General features: G+C 38.9%; 1 protein-coding gene and 1 long non-coding RNA gene across 3 annotated transcripts; both read left to right on the plus strand.

Annotated features, from left to right (window-relative positions):
- Positions 1-113: 113 nt before the first annotated feature.
- Positions 114-12059, plus strand: LOC144653010 (uncharacterized). The gene is made up of 2 exons (XM_078512905.1): positions 114-222; positions 11438-12059. Exons 1-2 carry the CDS (start codon positions 164-166, stop codon positions 11823-11825), a joined length of 447 nt encoding a protein of 148 aa, XP_078369031.1. The 5' UTR covers positions 114-163; the 3' UTR covers positions 11826-12059.
- LOC144653011 (uncharacterized) lies at positions 1074-9961 on the plus strand. 2 transcript variants are annotated; one of them, XR_013570651.1, is made up of 3 exons: positions 1074-1505; positions 4962-5215; positions 9383-9961. It is a non-coding gene; the product is annotated as an uncharacterized LOC144653011 (long non-coding RNA). The 2 variants fall into 2 exon arrangements; XR_013570652.1 differs by lacking the exon at positions 1074-1505 and adding an exon at positions 4258-4289.
- Positions 12060-19386: the final 7327 nt, after the last annotated feature.

Raw genomic sequence — 19386 nt, forward strand, 5'->3', positions numbered from 1 at the left:
GCTTCCATCAGATGCGACTATAAACAATCTCATTGGCTGATTTTTGCACGCGCGTTTTTCCCATTGTTATGTCATAAAGGAAAGTTTTTCAGTCGCAAAACAAATCCGTTTGCTTCAGACGTGTTTTTGCAAAGAGATAAAGTTTCTTATTAAACTGCTCAAAATGGGTATCGCTTGGAGTTCATACAAAGAAAAAAAAAAAGAGAAAAAGGAACTAAAAAGGTTTGACTGTTATTTCGTCGTTTTTGCTTGCGATTTACGAAATCAACGAAAATACCGACGCGCCAAGCGCCGTAGGAAAGACTGATCTGACTAAAAAAAGTTTTTTAAAAGAACATATCTTCGTTCTCACAAGCGTTCCGCTGCCAAAGTTTATAATGCGACGGATCAACAACGTTAAACAATCAACCAGTACTCTTTCTATTCAGTGCGCACTGTTGGTGGTACTGTTACATTTCAGAAAACAGATTTAAGATTTTTTTCGAAGTACAAATTTAAAGATAAAAATAGTGAAATGTATATCGGGAGTGCCTTTCAAATACTGTAAGGAAGCTGTCAATAGTCAGACATTTCGGAGATATCCCCTCTTTCAGCATTTGTAAATGTCTCAAAGACAAAACGGTTTTCTCTTTGAGACATCTACGAACACTGGTGACAAGGTTTATATTCCGAAACGTCTGACTGTTTTTTCTTTTCAGTATTTTAAAGGTACCCCCAATATAAGTTTCACTATTTTAATGTTACATTTCAGTACGGCGACACAAAGCAATTTGATTACTCCAAAGAGAAAACGGCCAAGTTTACTTTTGAAATTATGTTTGAAAAGTCGGCGTTCGATGCTATTGACCCATAACGGCAAGTGCTTTGCTTGTCCATGGCTCGCATGACTGTAAGCTTCTAGGAGTATTTCTATTCCATCCCTGGATGGGATGCTAGTCCATTGCAGAGCTACCCTCTAGCATTAAATTCGCCGGTACACATTTATACACTACCTAGTGTACGTGAGAGGGAGGCACTGCAAGGGAATTCTGGTCCCTATAGCCGCTTGTTAACTGGGCGGTTAGTCCAGTTCATAGATTCGGTAGCTCATTATACAATTTATACCTCATTCTCCCTGCTGTTTCGTTAATGAGGTTTTGTTGTTGGCGTATATTTTGAAGGAAAAGGAGAGACGTCATGCGATGTTGTGTAGATTTAGGAGGAACGCTAGGAATGAGTTTAATGACAGGGGAGGAAGCAGGTAAATGCGAAGTTTTCGGGACGAAAAGATTAAAAAAGTTGTGCCAAAAACGCCATTTTGAATAATAGCGGACATATTTGACCGGTGGAGACTAGAGGGATCGTGGACTCTGGGGACGAGAATGGCGAGTCGCAGCCTGAATGTGCGTTTGGAATCCAAATGAACCGAAAAGGAATTTTCTAAGGATGACAGGAAGAATTTCTTGTGAGAGGAGGTTGAATTAGGCTGTGCACTGAAGGCAGACGGTGATGAGAGACGAGTTCAGGTATGACATGTGTTTATAATAGAATGTAGTTTGCGCGTTCCTATGTTTATTGACTTTTATTGCCAGCTTTCGCTTTGATTTTGGACCGGCGATCCAATTATTAAAACAACTTGAACTGTTTAGTGAAGTAAGAATACTCAAAGCAATGGTCGTCGGGTTATTGTTTTTGGTTCTTAAAGAGAATTTTATCGGCATTGCATTATGTATATTTTTGGAAGAAATGCGTGGTGTACGTTTTTGGCTGTGTTTGCTAGATCTGGTTTTGTTTGGCCAGAAAATTACTGAATTATTAGCTTAACATATTTCTTTTACCCTTTGTTCGCTTTTTGGAGGCAAAGTTATTTTGGCTACTGTGTGCAACATTGAAGGTGATATAAAGATAACTGATATCCGTTTGCTTCAAATCTGTTTATATAAAGCTCGGGGAACTTGCTACAAAACGGAAATAATTTTTGAAACTGCATGAAGCTGATATTGCATGGCTAAAAATAGTTGCCTAAGTTCATGATGGTGCATGCTCTCATTATAGTCGCTACATATAGAGGGTTGTCCTGAAACCTGGAATGCCAGAAACCCGGAATGCCGGAATGCCGGAAATCCAGATAAGAAAGCCCGGAATCCTAAAACCCGGAATGACCTTTTTGTGTACGCCTTTTTTCAATAAAATACGTGGAAATATGTTATTATTTAATTTTTTTTTGGGGGGGGAGGGGATTGGGAAGTTTGTTACGGGTTTCCAATTACGTTGACGTCGACTATTTGGTCAAACAAATGTTTTGCAACTTGAGCCACAAGAATCACTGGAATATTCCCCTCGTAACTTGTTTCCTTTAAAATCATTGAGTTCAGATATCGCCATTACTTTGAAACAACATGTTTTGTTTCTCCTCTACTAGCTAAATTGCGAAGTTCAGTCGGGCCGAAATTTGAAACTTTGTATCGAAATTGACAATTTGATTCGCTAACTCGCAACGTAATTGGAAACTCGTAACAAACTTCCCAATCCCCCCCCCCCCCCCAAAAAAAAAAATAAATAAATAATAACATATTTCCACGTATTTTATTGAAAAAAGGCGTACACAAAAAGGTCATTCCGGGTTTTAAGATTCCGGGCTTTCTTATCCGGATTTCCGGCATTCCGGGTTTCAGGCATTCCGGGTTTCCGGCATTCCGGGTTTTAGGACAACCCACATATAGATCTGCTACGAAATGGAATGAAGTTGTTTAAAAACCGATAGCCTATTGAATTTTGGTCATACACCGATACAAGCAATTTGTTCTTTAAAAAGAAAAAAACCTGGCGGTTTGCTGCTGTGTGAGAGTTTTAGGGCCAGTGTTAACATGACACATGAATGACTCATTCCGGAACAAGTTAATCCCATCCCGATATATTTCACTCTATCTGTTTACATGATACCAAGACAAAAGTCAAGTCATTCCCGAATGAGTTCATTCCGGTTTTTAAATGAATTTGATTCCGAGATGAAACCGCATCTTGTGAAACCACATACAGAGGTCACAGTTTGAACTCAAATGTAAAGTTTGAAAAAAAATGTAAATTATTGCGTTTACTGTTTAGCCCGAAGAAGCAGCCCTATGGTCAAATTGCTTGTTAAAATTGCAGATTAATAGCCATCATGAGCATTAAAAATACCGGTAACATGTTTGCTCAAAACATGCGCCATCTTGTTTTGATCTTGAGTGAAAACTACGCACGTGAAAACGACTTTGGTTGAGCTGGTCGATTATGTCATGTGGAATGTATGCAGTCAACGAACTTCATTGTGAACTTGTTCCGAAATATAAGTCATTCTGAAACTATATGTAAACAGGCCCTGACATGTGCAAGCAGCAAGGCGTGTGAGGCATGGCAGCGAGGTATATGAGGCAAAAATCCCTACTCCAAATGAAAAGGTTTAAATCGGAGTGCTATATTTAAGCTATCTGATCTGCTATTTAGCTGGCTTACTAGAATGGATCGCACACCTTGCTGCCTCGCACTTTTGTGACGACCTGCTGTATGACCCCTTATAATCGACTGTCTTTACTAACCCGGTGGAAGTCGTCATTCAAAATATGGATATCACAGAACTGTAAATTGTAGATCACTACAGCAAGGTTTTTTGGTGTTGTGTTCATGTGTATACATAGTACTCGTGTGTGGAAAAATTCACTGCATTTAGTGGGTTATTTGTTTAGTGTTGTTTTGTTTGTACGCACTGTGACCAGTGATTTTTTTTTTCCTCCCTTCCCCTCAGGCATTAGCAGGCCATTCACTTGTTATGCAAGTGAAAGAAAGTAAAATCCCAGGTACCTGGGAGAAAAGTGAGTGGGGGGACTCCCCTGCCTCTTATGTTCTCCCACCATGGAACTCCTTCGTAAAATACTTATAATACCATGCAATCAAGTGTAAAGGTGGATGACGATAACTTGCAGGACTGTCATTAAGTTTTTATGCAGCCAAACATTGAAGTTATCACCCGTAGCATTTAATTCTGAATGCAACTTGTAAAGTAACACCAATCAAAATGTTTACCTGTAACATTGAGTGAGCTCATGATCAGCCGTAACAGGTGTTACGGGTTACAGCCCTTAATGACAGCCCTGGATAAGGGATGATAACATTGTTGGTAGCTGTGAAATGAATTCTTTATCTTACCTTCTCAATTGTGGTGCTTTCAAGATATTTACTATACTTAATCGTTTATTTTTTTAAAGGTGTTATTTGGACTTGTGAAAATTTAAAAAGAAAATTTGACAGGTGAACTCACGTAAAAATGCAAGGTGAGATTGTGTGAGTCCTTCTTGGGTTGCTGTATGTTCATCCCACGTGGGATGCTGCCTAAAGGATTCTAAAATGACCTGAGTGGGGTGTCACCTAGGATCCTGCTAATTACTCCAGGTGGGATCCCACTCGAGATACCTGCTGCTAATTCCACATGGAATTTTAGCTACGGTGCATTGATCCCAGGGGGGATCCCACCTGGGATCCTAACTTAAGTTCTAGGCAGGATCTCAGCTGGAATCCCATCTAATTCTAGGTCTCTACGCATATTATCTGAAGTGGTAATTCCACATGATTAGGCAAAAAAGATATATTAATTAGCTGTCTTACAGTAGATAACAACAGAATCAATACACTGTAGTGTTGTCATTTGAGTTTGATATATTCAATGTAGTCATCTCATTCATCATAAATACATTGTAATTCCATTCATGTGGCCACCAATGAGCCACAAGGTGACAATATTAAAGCTAGGTGTTCTTTAAACAAGAAAATGACTGGTACTGAGCATTTGCTCAGGTCAACTTGAAGGGGCTTTATAATTATTATAGGTAGGTGATTGTATTAATGGGGTGGTGGTAATGGACTTGGCCCATTATTATTGTTTTTTGATTAAGTAAAATTACTGAAAAGTTTTTTCAATAACTCAATTTTGTTTTTGTTTATTTAAGGAGTTATAATAGTTTCAACAACTGATGGGAACAAAGTGGTGCAAGGAACACTGCTGCTATCATCTGCATACCTAAATCTGGAAAGGCTGTATTAGCTCACATGAAGGGAGAAAAAGGTTGCTTTTTATGTGAAGATAAAGGCGATGGGTTGGCAATGGCTTACAGAGATTTTGGCTTTACAGCACAGGCATGTTGCTCCACATGATACCCATGGAAAAGTTGTTATCCGGAACGTTATTTAAAATGGAGAACAGGTACGGCCTCGTACCCAGACGCCTCTCTTGTTCTCGCTTTGTCGGAGAAAGAAAATTGAGGCACCTGAGGAGGAGGTAGGGACAGGTAAGTGTTACTAGCAGTTATTGTATGCTGTTACTAACCAGTTAATTATTTTCAATACAAGTTTTTTTTTAACTTTTTCATGTATCCAACACTTATTAATTAACATGATATATCTTCTTCTGTCAATCATATGGAGGTGATATCCTGAAGGGAGAGATGAAATGGAAGTGAAGTTCACCATTAGTTAGTCCGTCTGATCAAAACCAGTGAAGTTGATAATGACATGCCTTGACCACCTTATAAATAATTTACTGAATTTTATTTTTTTTATTGAGGTCAATGGGATATTATTAATGGTGCTTCTGTGTCTTTGCTGTTTAAATAATTTGACCTCGTGGTGTGTTAACTACAATTGTCAAGGTCATTAAAAATTTTAATTATTGAATATCAAGTTAATAAATCATTAAAATGATTTATAAACTTGATATTCAAGCTTCAGAATACAGAAATTAGCCTCTCTACTAGTATTGAAAGGTGTCTGCATTTATATGGCAGATTTTCCATATGTATTATGTTCAAATAATCCGATGAACTGTTGGACAATTTCTACAGATTGACGACAGTACTTTATGGTTAGATATGAATTGGTTGATGCTTTGGCATACAATTTTCATGTCAGTGCACCTGCATAACTCATAAGTGCACAGCTAATAGTATTTCCGAAATGATTCGATTTAGCACCCGGGGGGCTTATTTACTTTTGGCACCTCATGGAAGGGCGCTTATTGAGACAGGGCACTTATTTAATTTTTTGAGAAAAAACCAAATGTTCAAAACAAAACTTAAATATATATTGAAATAACTAACAATAACAGAAACTGTCAGTAACAAATTGTTGAAAGTTCAGTTACTTTTAAAAGAATTGTTTATTTTAGCAGTAAATATATACATGTTCCGTCCGGTGAATGTTTGTGAGTTTATCTTTTCGACATTGATGACATTTTCATCCCCAGAGGCCGCAATCCTTTTGGGAAGGAGAATGCATCGATGACTTCAATAGGGGTGGTTATCCACAATAGGAGGGGGGGGGGTATTAGAATAGAGGCTCATAACAATGGGGCACTTATTAGAATAGAGGCTCTTATTGGAATAGGGGCGCTTATTGACAAAAACACATTCGAAGGGGGCGCTTATTCGGAAGGGGGCGCTTATTGGAAGGAGGGCGCTTAATCGAATCATTACAGTATCCAATATTGTTTGGCTTTTTCACTGCCACTGGAAGTGTGGAACTAAACTAATACACCAAAATGTTGCATAGAGAAAGTGCTTTACTCATTCTTTTATTTAGCAGTATATCAGCGTGAACTGTTGCTTTTTTGCCCGGTCACATGTGCCAAATTTAATTGCAAGGCTGTTTTATGTTATAATTTATTTCTCAATTGTGTTTACAGAAAATGTCAATACTTCCTCCACAGAAGGGATTGGGAATTCCTGGTGATGGGAGGGGTCTCAAAGGCCAAAACAGCAAGGAAAGGTATGAAGCTAAATTGGATTTCCGGAGGGTTCCCTCAGGTTGGGGGTGGGGGTGGGGGTCTTAGGAAAAATTCCTTCTGTGAGGGAGTTATGGATCATTTTTCTTCAGTTAAGCAAAATATTATTTTCTGATAGAAAAAAAATAGGGCGTCAGATGTCAATATTTTTAACTGCTGGAAACAATATGATGATCAACTTGAAGCAAAAAGCGATAACAATTGTTTGAATTCTTTGTTAGACCATGTGTAGGGGTGGGTAAGGTGGGGTGTAAACTCCGTTGAAGGGTACGTGCTGAAGTAATTGGCCCTTTGAGAACTAAAGATGCACAGTGTCCCTTTCCCATTCCCAAAGATCACGTGGTTTCCTGTTGTCTCTGGTGGGGTAATAGAAGGGATGTTTTTGTCTAAATCATGAATTATCAACAACAAACATCGGAGATGATGTGGTCCAACTTCTACAACAATAAAATAAAGAATTTTTGATTTTGTATCTTTTTTTCTCACTTAATGATTAATAAAAATGTTACAAAAAATTCCTTTAATATAGAAAAGTGGAAAACAGACGTTATAGTAAAAAAAACGTTCGGTTTTTATTTGTACATATTATAGCCTTTTAACCTTTTTTAAAAAAAATTTACGTCTTAGCGAACATTATATCGAGTAAAATTTGTATAAGTAATTGTGGGTACTTGCAGTGATTCTATAAAGTTAGCTTTTTAAAATAGTAAGCTAAAAGGATTAGGCTCAAGATGGAATTTAAAGTTGGAACCTGGTCTTACCAATGCAGTACTGTATGATGCTTTTAGATACCACTGAACCAACATTGATAATTTTGCATGCCTTGATAATTTTGATAATGGTAGAGCATCAGAGTAATATCGAAAAGTTTCAGGTACATGTATGAAGCTAATGTCAAGTGCGATTTTTGTTGTAGGTTTGTTTGGAATCTTATGTTAAGCCGCTTCAGACTTGAAATTGATAAAGCTCTTTGGTAGTGATTGCTGGCTGAGAAGGCTATAGGCTAACGGAGTTTCTCATTCCTAAAATCTGCAATTTGAATTAAGTTATGCACAAAGCTGTGGTATAAAAAGACAGTAAACGCCAAGAAAAATACATTTCTGCACCGTGTTCTCCAGCATGATAAATAGATCAAGTTATGTTGATTTGGACTCGAAGTTATTGATATTTTTGTTACTATGGGGGCCACCCATGGAGGGGAGGGGGACAGCACATTGTGTTGTTTCGAACAAAATTTTTCTTGTTGTGTGTGGAAGCATTTCATCTGTTCGCTAAAATCTGCTTTTGTTCACGTGTTGCCAGTTATGTTTTCCTCTTGTTTGTAAATCCCCAAAGGCTATTTCGATTAAAGGCAAACGTCAGTTTACCATTTTTAACCAAGCCAAAGTTGCAAAGTGCCAAGCCGTCGCGACTGACAAATACAGCATTTCCTCCGCGAAAATAAAAAAAAAGTGCTTGAACTGAAAGACGTTTGCATTCTTCCATGATATGTTCGAACAACAATGCCCAGGATAAACCTTCTACTCATACTAACTTCATGCAAAAAAGTCGATATCTCGAAGAGATCTTTGATTTATTTCAAAATTTAACTTCCCTTAAGGTAAACAACCAACTGGCAAAGTTTGGTTGGAAATCTATGAGCAGTTCTATTTCAAGGGAATTACCTTAAGGTCTCTATTCAGAATTCTTGCAATATATAGTTCCGTTGTGAAGGCCTTACTTACAATTTTAGTGGCATTTTGTGGAAGTGCCGGGAGTAGACGAATGGTGACACCACCACAGATAGCGCATCCAATTTTTTAATAAGCGCCACACTCGCGATCCAATAAGCGCTGCATCTGAGGCGCAAAAAATATAATAAACAGCGCCGCGCTTATTCGAATAGATACCGTAACCTGATGATAGTACTAGTGGCTACGTGCATATCAATTAGGATTTGAAAGGTATGGGAAGCTTTGTGGTAAATTGACAATTTCTTGGGAACTTTATATTAGATGCACCAGTATATGCAACAGTATCAACGCATACCGAAAAATCAGGGTTATAAGTGCTCCTGCTTATAGTCGTGTCTAGTTATAAGCTCATCTACATGGAAACAAAAAAAACATCCGGATATAAGCCCCCCTCCCCCCTATGGTAGATGACAGTAAATGTTGCTTTACAGTACACACTCTTTTATCGGACACATATATGGACAGATGCTTTGTTGCGCATTTTATTTGACTTTTGATTTTTGTGTTGGTCCCCTTTTTTATTCTATTTTACTGTACCTTTTATTGGGATTACACGCCTCCCATGCCTCACTGCCTCGCCTCGCATACCCCGCTGCCTCACATATTTGGAATACTCTAACGCAGTTATCCTTCAACAACACCATTCCATTCCTTAACTCTAGGTCTCTATATCTCCAACATAATTCTCAGACACTTAACTATTCTTAACAAAATCAATTTGCTATCCAGTCCTTGATAACCAAAATATTAAATGTCAGCCGGTTTCATCTTAAAGAAATTTACTAGCCTCCTACAAACTCAACTTATCTTCTTATCTTCGTTCTAAAACTTAAAAGGATCTTTCTCTCATTTTATTCAGTTGCAGAGCAAGAAAATACATGGTTCACAACAAGTCAAGTACACAAGAATTAAAGGCAACAACTAACGAAATGGATCCACAATAAAGAACCATCTCACAATTATCAAGAAGGATTATAGTTCAAACAAAACCCATGGATTCTGACTCAACTTTATCAGCTGATCTGACGTTTCACCTCTACAGAGTAATGCATAACACTCGCGAAGCAACTAAAATATAAAACAAAGTAAACAAAAAGCCAAAGAACAAACTGCCGTGCAGTTATTAATACTTCACATCTGTAGAGGAATTACACTTCTTGCTTCATTCCATTTGCCTTCTGCTTTAAAATAAAAATGTTCTTAATCGACACACGAACTATATGCAATCGCGTACTTCTGTTTCAGGGATAAAAGTCTTCAGTTTGTAAATTCTGCAACTCACTTGAAGTTAACTAGAGCCATGTGATTTGTCTAACAACCTCACGGCCCAAACGTCACTCGACTTACATAATGAAATACACTTTTTATTTATTTAAAATGAAAAATCTCAATGAACTGTACTCACAGCTGGTGATTACAATGAAAAGCAATGATTGTACTCTGTATATAATATATTACTTATATATTGCTATTTCCATAATATTTCACACTCTAGCCATTAACTGTGCCTGACAACAATCCATGACAATAATCCATCTTCCCCATAAATTTTTTACAAACCTAAAAAAAAGCGTCTCTCTCCCAGCAAGTCACACAACCGCACGTTTTGTCCCTCGTCTAAACCAGCCAACGATTACCTACATAAAGCTCGCAACCGCACTCACCATCAAGCAAACCAAAAGTAACTTTTCCATTTCTTCTGTATGACTTGCACAATCGACTTTACTCCTTTGAAACAACTCCTTATATTAATCGAATATACAGAATAACTACGGCCAAAAACCTACCATTTTCACGTTGTACCGACATACATGTATATATAGACCTGTATAATACGCTAAGAACTTCACGACGTCATGAATAACTTGACAAAGCGTCGATGAAAATGACTTAGAAAATTTAAAACCCCTTTTCAAACTTTCTCTAACCGCACCTTACCGGCAACCGAAACGTCCTTTCTATACAAAAATATACGAAATGACCTCCGTTCAAAAAGAATCGCCTTTTCAGACTAAAGGTAACTAATATCATCAAAATTTCGCCTCAGGACGAACACGAAAGCATTCAGAAAAATCACAATTACACCTTTACAATTATCTTTCAAAGTGTCTCAAATCGATACACTGAAAGGCCAATTCATTTCAACACAAACAATATGATACAGTAAAAACCCGCGTATAAGAACCTGCTTTTTTAGAGTTTGGCAAAACAGGTTCTTATATTTTGGGGTACTTACTGGCATTTTTTAGCTTCCCTGTGCAATTCTTGATCTCCAAAGACATCCTTTTTGATAAAATACAGTTATTGTATTATAAATAAAATAGTTTAACCCCACATATAAGAACCTTTTGGGGTATTGAGGAAGCAAATTTCTGCCAGGAGGTTCTTAATTTCTAGGTTCTTATACGCGGGTTTTTACTGTATCTCTAATGTAGACGTCATTTCCCGCCCAGTTTTAAGCTTCTTTAAGCTTCTTGTCTCTCTTATGGTCTGTGGAACGTGTGCACGAGAAAAAAGTGGCTCTGGGGACACATGATTTGATTGGCCAGATTTTAACAAAGGGAGTTTTAAACCTAGCCAAGCAAATCAACCATTTAAAACTCTCGTAGAACAAAGGAATTTGAAAACGGTTCGTTTGATTGGCTGTTCATTTGTCCACAATCATATTGGAGGAGATTAAGTGACGGGAAATTTGGATATAATTATAAGTCATTTTGGAATTTAAATTTTCTGCGTGCTAGTCATTCCCAAGGCCCTTTATCTTCGATCGGACCCTGGGAACAATGTTGCCCGCGTGGATTCATGTTGGTTTTTAGGAAATATTATCGTTGTAGTTCTTGGTAGATTAAAATAGAAGCAATTGCATTAAAAAAAGAAAAAGCTTTAATAATATTCCGTTTGTCATTCCTTATAGGAAGCAGAGGCTTCGCAGTTCCTTGTCTAAGTCCGAGAGGGCAAAGTTGTTAAAGATGAAAGCTCAAATGGAGCAACAAATCCAAGCTCTTGAGGAACAGATTATCCTCGAAAAACATGCACTGATTGACAGAAGCAACAGGCTTCAGCAGCTGGTCAAGTCTTTAAATATAAGCTCTCCTGAAATCAATAAACTGGCAGAGCAAAGAGCAACCTCGCTTCCTGCAGAGAACGAGTCTGAACAAAGTGAGGCACCAGACCTCCCGCAATCAAATGACTCTGAATCACAGAGATTAATGCGTGAAGCCTGTCAGTTTGCACAGTTTTTGAGGGAGCATCCGCTGGAGAAATGGACAGTGGGTTCGCTTCCAAACTTACCTTACCTGTAAAGACAGTGAAGTATGAACTGAATAATATGTACTTTGGAGAGAGTGATGTTTTCATTTAAAGAGACCTCAGTCCACGGCATGTCAGGAGTTGATTTTGTACTGAAAAAGATTTTGTAAAAAATGTTTCATGTAAATTTGAAGAGAATATGAATTTATAATGCCCGTATCAGTCCACGGCATATAAGAAGTAGATTTTGTTCATGTACGCTGATGAGAAGCGATGAGGTTCATGTAAATACCCGTATTGATGTGAATAATAAATATTTGTTATACTTGGAGTGGTCTTCAATTGTTGTTGGCATAATATTTCAGGCCGTTTTTATTCTCAAGCCCAGTTTATTACACACCCCACTCCCACTCCCCGTAAACCAGTCTCCCGGCCATCTCTGGGAACAATTCGTGCTTTAGATTGTTTCGAATAAGAAGATCCTTTGGATACTAACCAGGCGGGGTTGGGGGGGGGGAGGGGGAGGGCTTCTTACTACCTTGATTTGGCACGGAATTGTATGACGTCAAGACATGTCTCACACCTTTGCGTACATTTCGCGTTCGCTAACGTAAGAAAAGACACCCTTAGACTAGTCTGGAGAGCCCCCTTGCAAAAAGTGATGTCTGAAATTCAAGTCGAAACCTCTGATTGGTTCTTAAAGGTCATCTCATCCACGGCATATCAACAGTTGATTTTGTATAGAAAAGATTTTGTAAATAGTGTTACATGTAAATTTGAGGAGGATATGCTTAAATAATTTCCTTATCATCAACGTCATGTTAGAAGTGGAATTTTTCCATGTAAATTTGATAATAGTAGGTATTGTTATGTATAAGAAAGCTTTTATTTTAAATCCGTGGACTTGATTTATTGTTGGTATAAATATTTCGGGTCATTTCCATTCTCAAGCTATTAATGCACCCACCCCTGCCCTGCCCCGCAACCCAACTTTCTTTTATTACAAACAATTCGTGCATTTTTTGAACAAAAAGATCCTCTGGCTAAAACCCCATAAGTTACCTTCTCACTTACATGATTTGGCGCGAATTTCTATGACGTCGCGGCATGTCTCACGCTACCACGCAACTAAATCTCTATGGTTTTGTTCGAAAGTGACAACTAATCAGAGAATTTTTTCACTTGAATCTCGTACGTTACTTGAACATTACTCTTGCAGAGTGCACTCGTTTAGAAACGGATTTACGTTTTTTTCCGTCAGTAATATTTTGCAATGGGGACTCGGAAGGAGGAATGTTAGGAGAGGAAAATTGATTATTTGGTTTCATTTTATTTATTCGTTTCGCTGTTATAAACATAGAAAATCCAACGCAGAAATTATTGTTTTGGTTTTAAAGTTCCCTTTTGTTGTGTGAGGGGCTGTGAAATCAATAAACAAGCTAAGTCTAAAATTACATGACGTCATTCTAACTAACCAATGAGGTGTCGTCCTTGAAATGACAGCGCTCGCCGCCCTCTAGTGTTGCCCGGGTTCTAATTCCGGACCCGGTGTCATATAGGTGGGTTAAGATTGTTGCTGGTTCTCGTCCTTGCTCCAAGGGTTTTTCTTCGGGTTCTCTGATTTTACTCCCTCCACAAACATGAAACCTACACTGCCTCATAAGCACAAGCGCTTCAGATTCTGATCGAGCTACAAAACTATCAGTTATGAATATTGAAAGACCATGACACGATTAACTTTCGCTTAAAATTTGAGCCTGATGTATTAAATACGTTTTTGTGACGTGGGTTTGAAAACTCAAAATTTTATGAAGAATGTATGGGCTCATTAACGCTTTTGCCTCCAGAAATTATTCAGTTTTTGAAAGATAATGTCTTTTTCAGTATTATACGTAAGGATCTGAAAACTAACTTCTGCTATAAATTTGACCCCGATGTATTAAGTTAATTATTTGCCTGTGAATAAATATTAAAGTCATTTTGGGGGGGGAAGACCTGGCCATAGATCAGATCTTCCTTTGTCTGGAGTCAGATCACGTCGTTTTGATCGCTTTGCTTCTTTTGGTTCCTTTCAGGAATTTCACTATCTCGCAAGGTTAGTATATATATAAGATGTTTATTTTAGTTATCCATGGATCTGGGCTTATTCAGGGCCACCTTTTTTCTTTTCTAATTTGCACACGGCACACCCAGTTTTATCCCATCTTCAGTATACAAATGGCTCACGAACCGCATAAAGTCCTTATCATACATGTAGGCCATTCCTTCGTCAAGCGGCTAGGCAGGGACATGGCCGCAGGTTTTACCGTCTACCGTCCATTTGAGTGGGACGGCTACTGTGGATCGGTGGTTTAACGGTAGAGGCCCTTGCTCGCAAGCATCTGTCAGCTATTTCACGGTCGGTTCCAGACATTGTTGTACTTGAAATTGGCACAAATGACTTCGTTACGCTAAGAGCAGAAACTGTGGGCTCGGCGATCGAGGCACTTGCTCGGCGTTTGTTGCATGAAGGATTTCCAAGTCAAAACGTTTTTTGTTGCCGTTTGAAATGTTATCCCACGCGGCCCCCCTAATCACAACTTCGAGAGTTTTTACGATTCTGCCAAATTACTCAGATTACTAAATTGCTTTCTTTCGACCACGTTCGATTTTCCGGGTGTTTTCTGCTGGAAGCACAAGGGTTTTGATAGCCCCGCACAGCCTTTGCTGCTGTCTGATGGCGCCTTGGGGTCAATATAAACTTTATCGTTGCTATCGGGGGGAGGGAGGGGGGCATCGTGGCCGCCATCTCAATGCTATTAGAATACATTACGCCATGAACGATTTCCCATTTTATTGAAATAAAGCTTATTCTTTCCGTTTCGGGAGTTTGGCGAAGAAATCGGGGTGTGCCGTTTAGTATTATAGTGTTTTTGGTCCCGGCTACCTCACCGTAGTTCTCTTTGGAAGATCGCCTTTTTGTGTGTCTTCCCCTTTTTCTTGCGTGCAAATCTGGGTGCGGTCTTGCAAGCAGTGCGCCTGTCACGACATTGCCTGTCATTGCGTTATTTAGCACCCTGTCAGTCTTGGGTATAAAGGGACACTGTCACGGGGATTTTAATGCTTTTCGGTAAAAGAGTACTAAAATTGGCGAATAGGTCTTCTTATGCATGAAATACACCAAGTACGTCAAGATGGAGATGTTAAGTAAATTTTTGTTGAGGGAAGAAGGGAGCCATAATAATTTCTAGGTGTTTTTCCAGTCCACAATGACAAAACTCGAAAAAAAATCAGCCTGACTTTTTCAAGTTGACATCTAAAGTTCCTGATGGCATCACAATAATATCACTTGTTTATCGTTTCAGTACACTTACATGGTGATTTTTAACAAAATTGGACCAATCTTCGTAGTTTCCATATCTTTAGGCTCTTCAGTTTTGAAGTGAAACTGGTAACAGTGTCCCTTTCTTGCGTGCAAAAGTGGGTGCGGTCTTGCAAGCAGACACCCTGATGCGCCTGTCGCGACATTGTCTGTCATTGCGGTATTTAGCACCCTGTCAGTCTTACATGTACGTATAAAGTGGGGCTATCTTTAAAACAGGGAATGGGGAATCGGGGAATGGGGAATGAGGAATGGGGAATGGGTTGGGGAATCTTTAAAACGGGGAATCTTTAAAAGCGGGAATCTTTAAAACGGGGAATCTTTAAAAACGGGAATCTTTAAAACGGGGAATCTTTAAAAGCGGGAATCTTTAAAATGGGGAATCTTTAAAAGCGGGAATCTTTAAAACGGGGAATCTTTAAAAGCGGGGAATCTTTAAAAGCGGGAATCTTTAAAACGGGGAATCTTTAAAAGCGGGAATCTTTAAAATGGGGAATCTTTAAAAGCGGGAATCGATTAAAATGGGGAATCTTTAAAACGACGTCTGACAGAAATCGGTGGTTTAATTGACAAATTTTACATTTTAACTCGGTGCGCGAATGTCTCTCGCTTCGCGCCGAACACAGCGTACCGTAGTTTACAAAGGTACTTGATGGTCGACTTTTTCCGCCTGAAATTGTTCACAGAAACTTCTAAAATTCATTCAGTTTATGTACAGCAAGTCGGCCAAAATACTGAGCGAAAAATAAAGGAGAAAAATTTAACCAAAAGTAACTTAATGCAACCAAAATTCAAGGCCAAAAACCAGATAACGGCACTTTATGCATCAGTCAATTGAAACCCCGGCCCCCCGACCCCCGGGACTTACCGGGGAATTTAACATTTACCAAGTGTTAAAACCCGGCTTATTTCCCCAACCTAGGGGCCTAGACGTCTGTTAAAAACCCCGCATAGCGGGGGCATCCGAATCGACTTTCAGGAAAAAAAAACGGACAAAAATCTTGATTTCGTGGCCGAAGTTGAAATATCTATTTCTTTAATTTATTGTCCATGTATAGTTACGAGGTCGGAAAGAAACATGATGTAGTTTGTTTCCGCCAAAAACTTATAAAAAAATTGTTTTTCGTGGTCAGAGACACAAAGTTGTCAAATTTAAAACCCATAATTAGCCATTATGAACACGCCTGCCGGAAGACCCATAATATCGGGGTGTGATTGCCCTACAGAACGTATTTCAGCTTTTGTTGACCATCTACTTAAGCCGATAGCACAGCGACAAGCTTCGTGCGACAGACTTTAATAACTTCATTGAGAAGATTACAGTGCCATGCCCAAACAGCCTAAAGAAAGCTTTCCTTTTCTCATTAACACTGTATGCGAAGCATACGGAGAATTTCATCAAGGAAACCCTCCCGTACAGGGCATTTGCCATAGAAGAGGCAAGATCTTGCTAGGGGGAACTGGAGGCATGCCCTTCAGAAAATTTTGAAATCTAGAAGCCCTGAAACTCTTTCTTCAAGATTTTTCTTAAGGTATTTCTTGAGAGAAATAAATATTTTTAACTTGGGATCATTTCCCCAACAAAAAAATTTGTTATTAAAATTGGGTTAAAATCTAGACGAGGTAAGTGCCTCGTCTTGCCTCTGGCTAGCTACGGCCCTGCCGTACTCGGTAAGAGAGTTGCTCAGTGTGATCTTTCAAGAAAGCTCGTTCCAATTCAATGGAAAAGATTATCTTTAAGCACATCAAACAGCCATGGGCACGACAATCGCCGCAGTTTCCGCTGTCATCTTCACGGCCAAAATAGAAAACGAAATACTCAGACAAGTAGCAATAAGCCTATCCTTTGGAAACGATTTATTGACGACGGACACAAGAAGTGACAAAATAGAAGAATTTCTTCTAAAGGTGAACAGCTTTCACCCTATGATATGATTCACGGCTGAAATCTCAGTAACAGAAACTACTTTCTTGGAGACGATAGTGTACAAAGATGGCAGATTTCAAGTACAATGAGTCTATTTTTATCGTGTGAACATATTAAATACAAACCCAGGCGTCGCGAAAGGCTTTAAATATCAAGGAAGAAGCGTGGAGACTTTTCAGAAGGGATTCCTCAGAACGAACATTTTGAGAAAAACATTTAGTCCTTTATGTTAAATCCCGGCTGCCGTCCCCCTGATCGCGTGCTGTTAAATCACCGCTCCATGGCCCCGGTCTACTGACATTTTGTTAAAACCACCGCCCACCGGGGCCAACGCGCCGTTAAAAGTGCGTTAAATCCCGGCTTTGGACGCGTTAAATCCCCGCTAAGTCCCGGGGGTCGGGGGGCCGGGGTTTCAATTGACTAATGCATTATAGACTTTATAGCGCGAGCTTCGAAATTTACAGGCCGGGAATAAACAGATATAAACAAACAGAATTAAAACACTTACATCAAGCTGCCTTTACCGGCATTACCGGCATTATTCTAACATGCTAGCCATATTTTACAGGAAATGGCGCAAGAATTTTACAGGAAATGTCGCAACGGTCAAGTTTAAACTTTATTTATCACAGAATGTATATCTGTCGCTTTGTTCTACACGTTGGCGAGTTTTCACGATTTGAAAACCCCTCGACGTTGCTTGACGATGAAAAAAATAACGAAAATACGGTATTGCTATTCGCCCACGAATATCCGGACTTGTTCTTTGTGACTACTTTCTGCAAGATGTCGTGACAAGGTCGCTGTGCTAAATGAACATTCCTGCTGAGGCGTTGACAACCCCAATACTTTTTATAAAAGATACATATATATATATAAAATCCTTCGCCGATATGTACTGTAGTTTATTTCAGCGTTTACAGACGTAGATTAACTTCCATTAGTGAATTTTCGAACTCTATTCCAATCATTGTCGAGTCGTGAAAAAATATAAAATAAAATATGGCGGAACTGAACTTCCGACCTGGAAAACCACATGATTGGCGGGGATTTCAGCTGCACTGAGTTGGGTTTGTCACGTACGCATCAAATTCAAAACTTTTTCAATGCATCGTCTGGTCATTTTTGCAGCCCCAGCAATGTTTATTTTTCAACACTGATTCACCTCTATGGGCTACTGTACTTAATGCCGGTAAAGGCAGCTTGATGTAAGTGTTTAATTCTGTTTGTTTATATCTGTTTATTCCCGGCCCGTAAATTTCGAAGCTCGCGCTTATAAAGTGCCGTTATCTGGTTTTTGGCCTCGAATTTTGGTTGAATAAAGTTACTTTTGGTTAAATTTTTCTCCTTTATTTTTCGCTCAGTATTTTGGTCGACTTGCTGTACATAAACTGAATGAATTTTAGAAGTTTCTGTGAACAATTTCAAGCGGAAAAAGTCGACCATCAAGTACCTTTGTAAACTACGGTACGCTGTGTTCGGCGCGAAGCGAGAGATCTTCGCGCACCGAGTTTAAATTTGTCAATTAAACCACCGATTTCTGTCAGACGTCTTTTTAAAGATTCCCGCTTTTAAAGATTCCTCGTTTTAAAGATTCCCGCTTTTAAAGATTCCCCGTTTTAAAGATTCCCCGTTTTAAAGATTCCCGCTTTTAAAGATTCCCCATTTTAAAAGATTCCCGCTTTTAAAGATTCCCCGTTTTAAAGATTCCCCGTTTTAAAGATTCCCCGCTTTAAAGATTCCCGCTTTTAAAGATTCCCCGTTTTAAAGATTCCCCGTTTTAAAGATTCCCCGCTTTAAAGATTCCCGCTTTTAAAGATTCCCCGCTTTAAAGATTCCCGCTTTTAAAGATTCCCCATTTTAAAGATTCCCGCTTTTAAAGATTCCCCGTTTTAAAGATTCCCGCTTTTAAAGATTCCCCATTTTAAAGATTCCCGCTTTTAAAGATTCCCCGTTTTAAAGATTCCCGCTTTTAAAGATTCCCCATTTTAAAGATACCCGCTTTTAAAGATTCCCCATTTTAAAGATTCCCGCTTTTAAAGATTCCCAGTTTTAAAGATTCCCGCTTTTAAAGATTCCCCATTTTAAAGATTCCCGCTTTTAAAGATTCCCCATTTTAAAGATTCCCGCTTTTAAAGATTCCCCATTTTAAAGATTCCCGCTTTTAAAGATTCCCCGTTTTAAAGATTCCCGCTTTTAAAGATTCCCCATTTTAAAGATTCCCCAGCCCATTCCCCATTCCTCATTCCCCATTCCCCGATTCCCCATTCCCTATTTTAAAGATAGCCTATAAAGTGGGGTCGCTCTCGACAACGTCCTGATGAGC

This window comes from Oculina patagonica, chromosome 5 (assembly GCF_052425735.1).
Source record: "Oculina patagonica isolate OP01 chromosome 5, crgOcupat, whole genome shotgun sequence".
Taxonomy (NCBI): Eukaryota; Metazoa; Cnidaria; class Anthozoa; order Scleractinia; family Oculinidae; genus Oculina; species Oculina patagonica.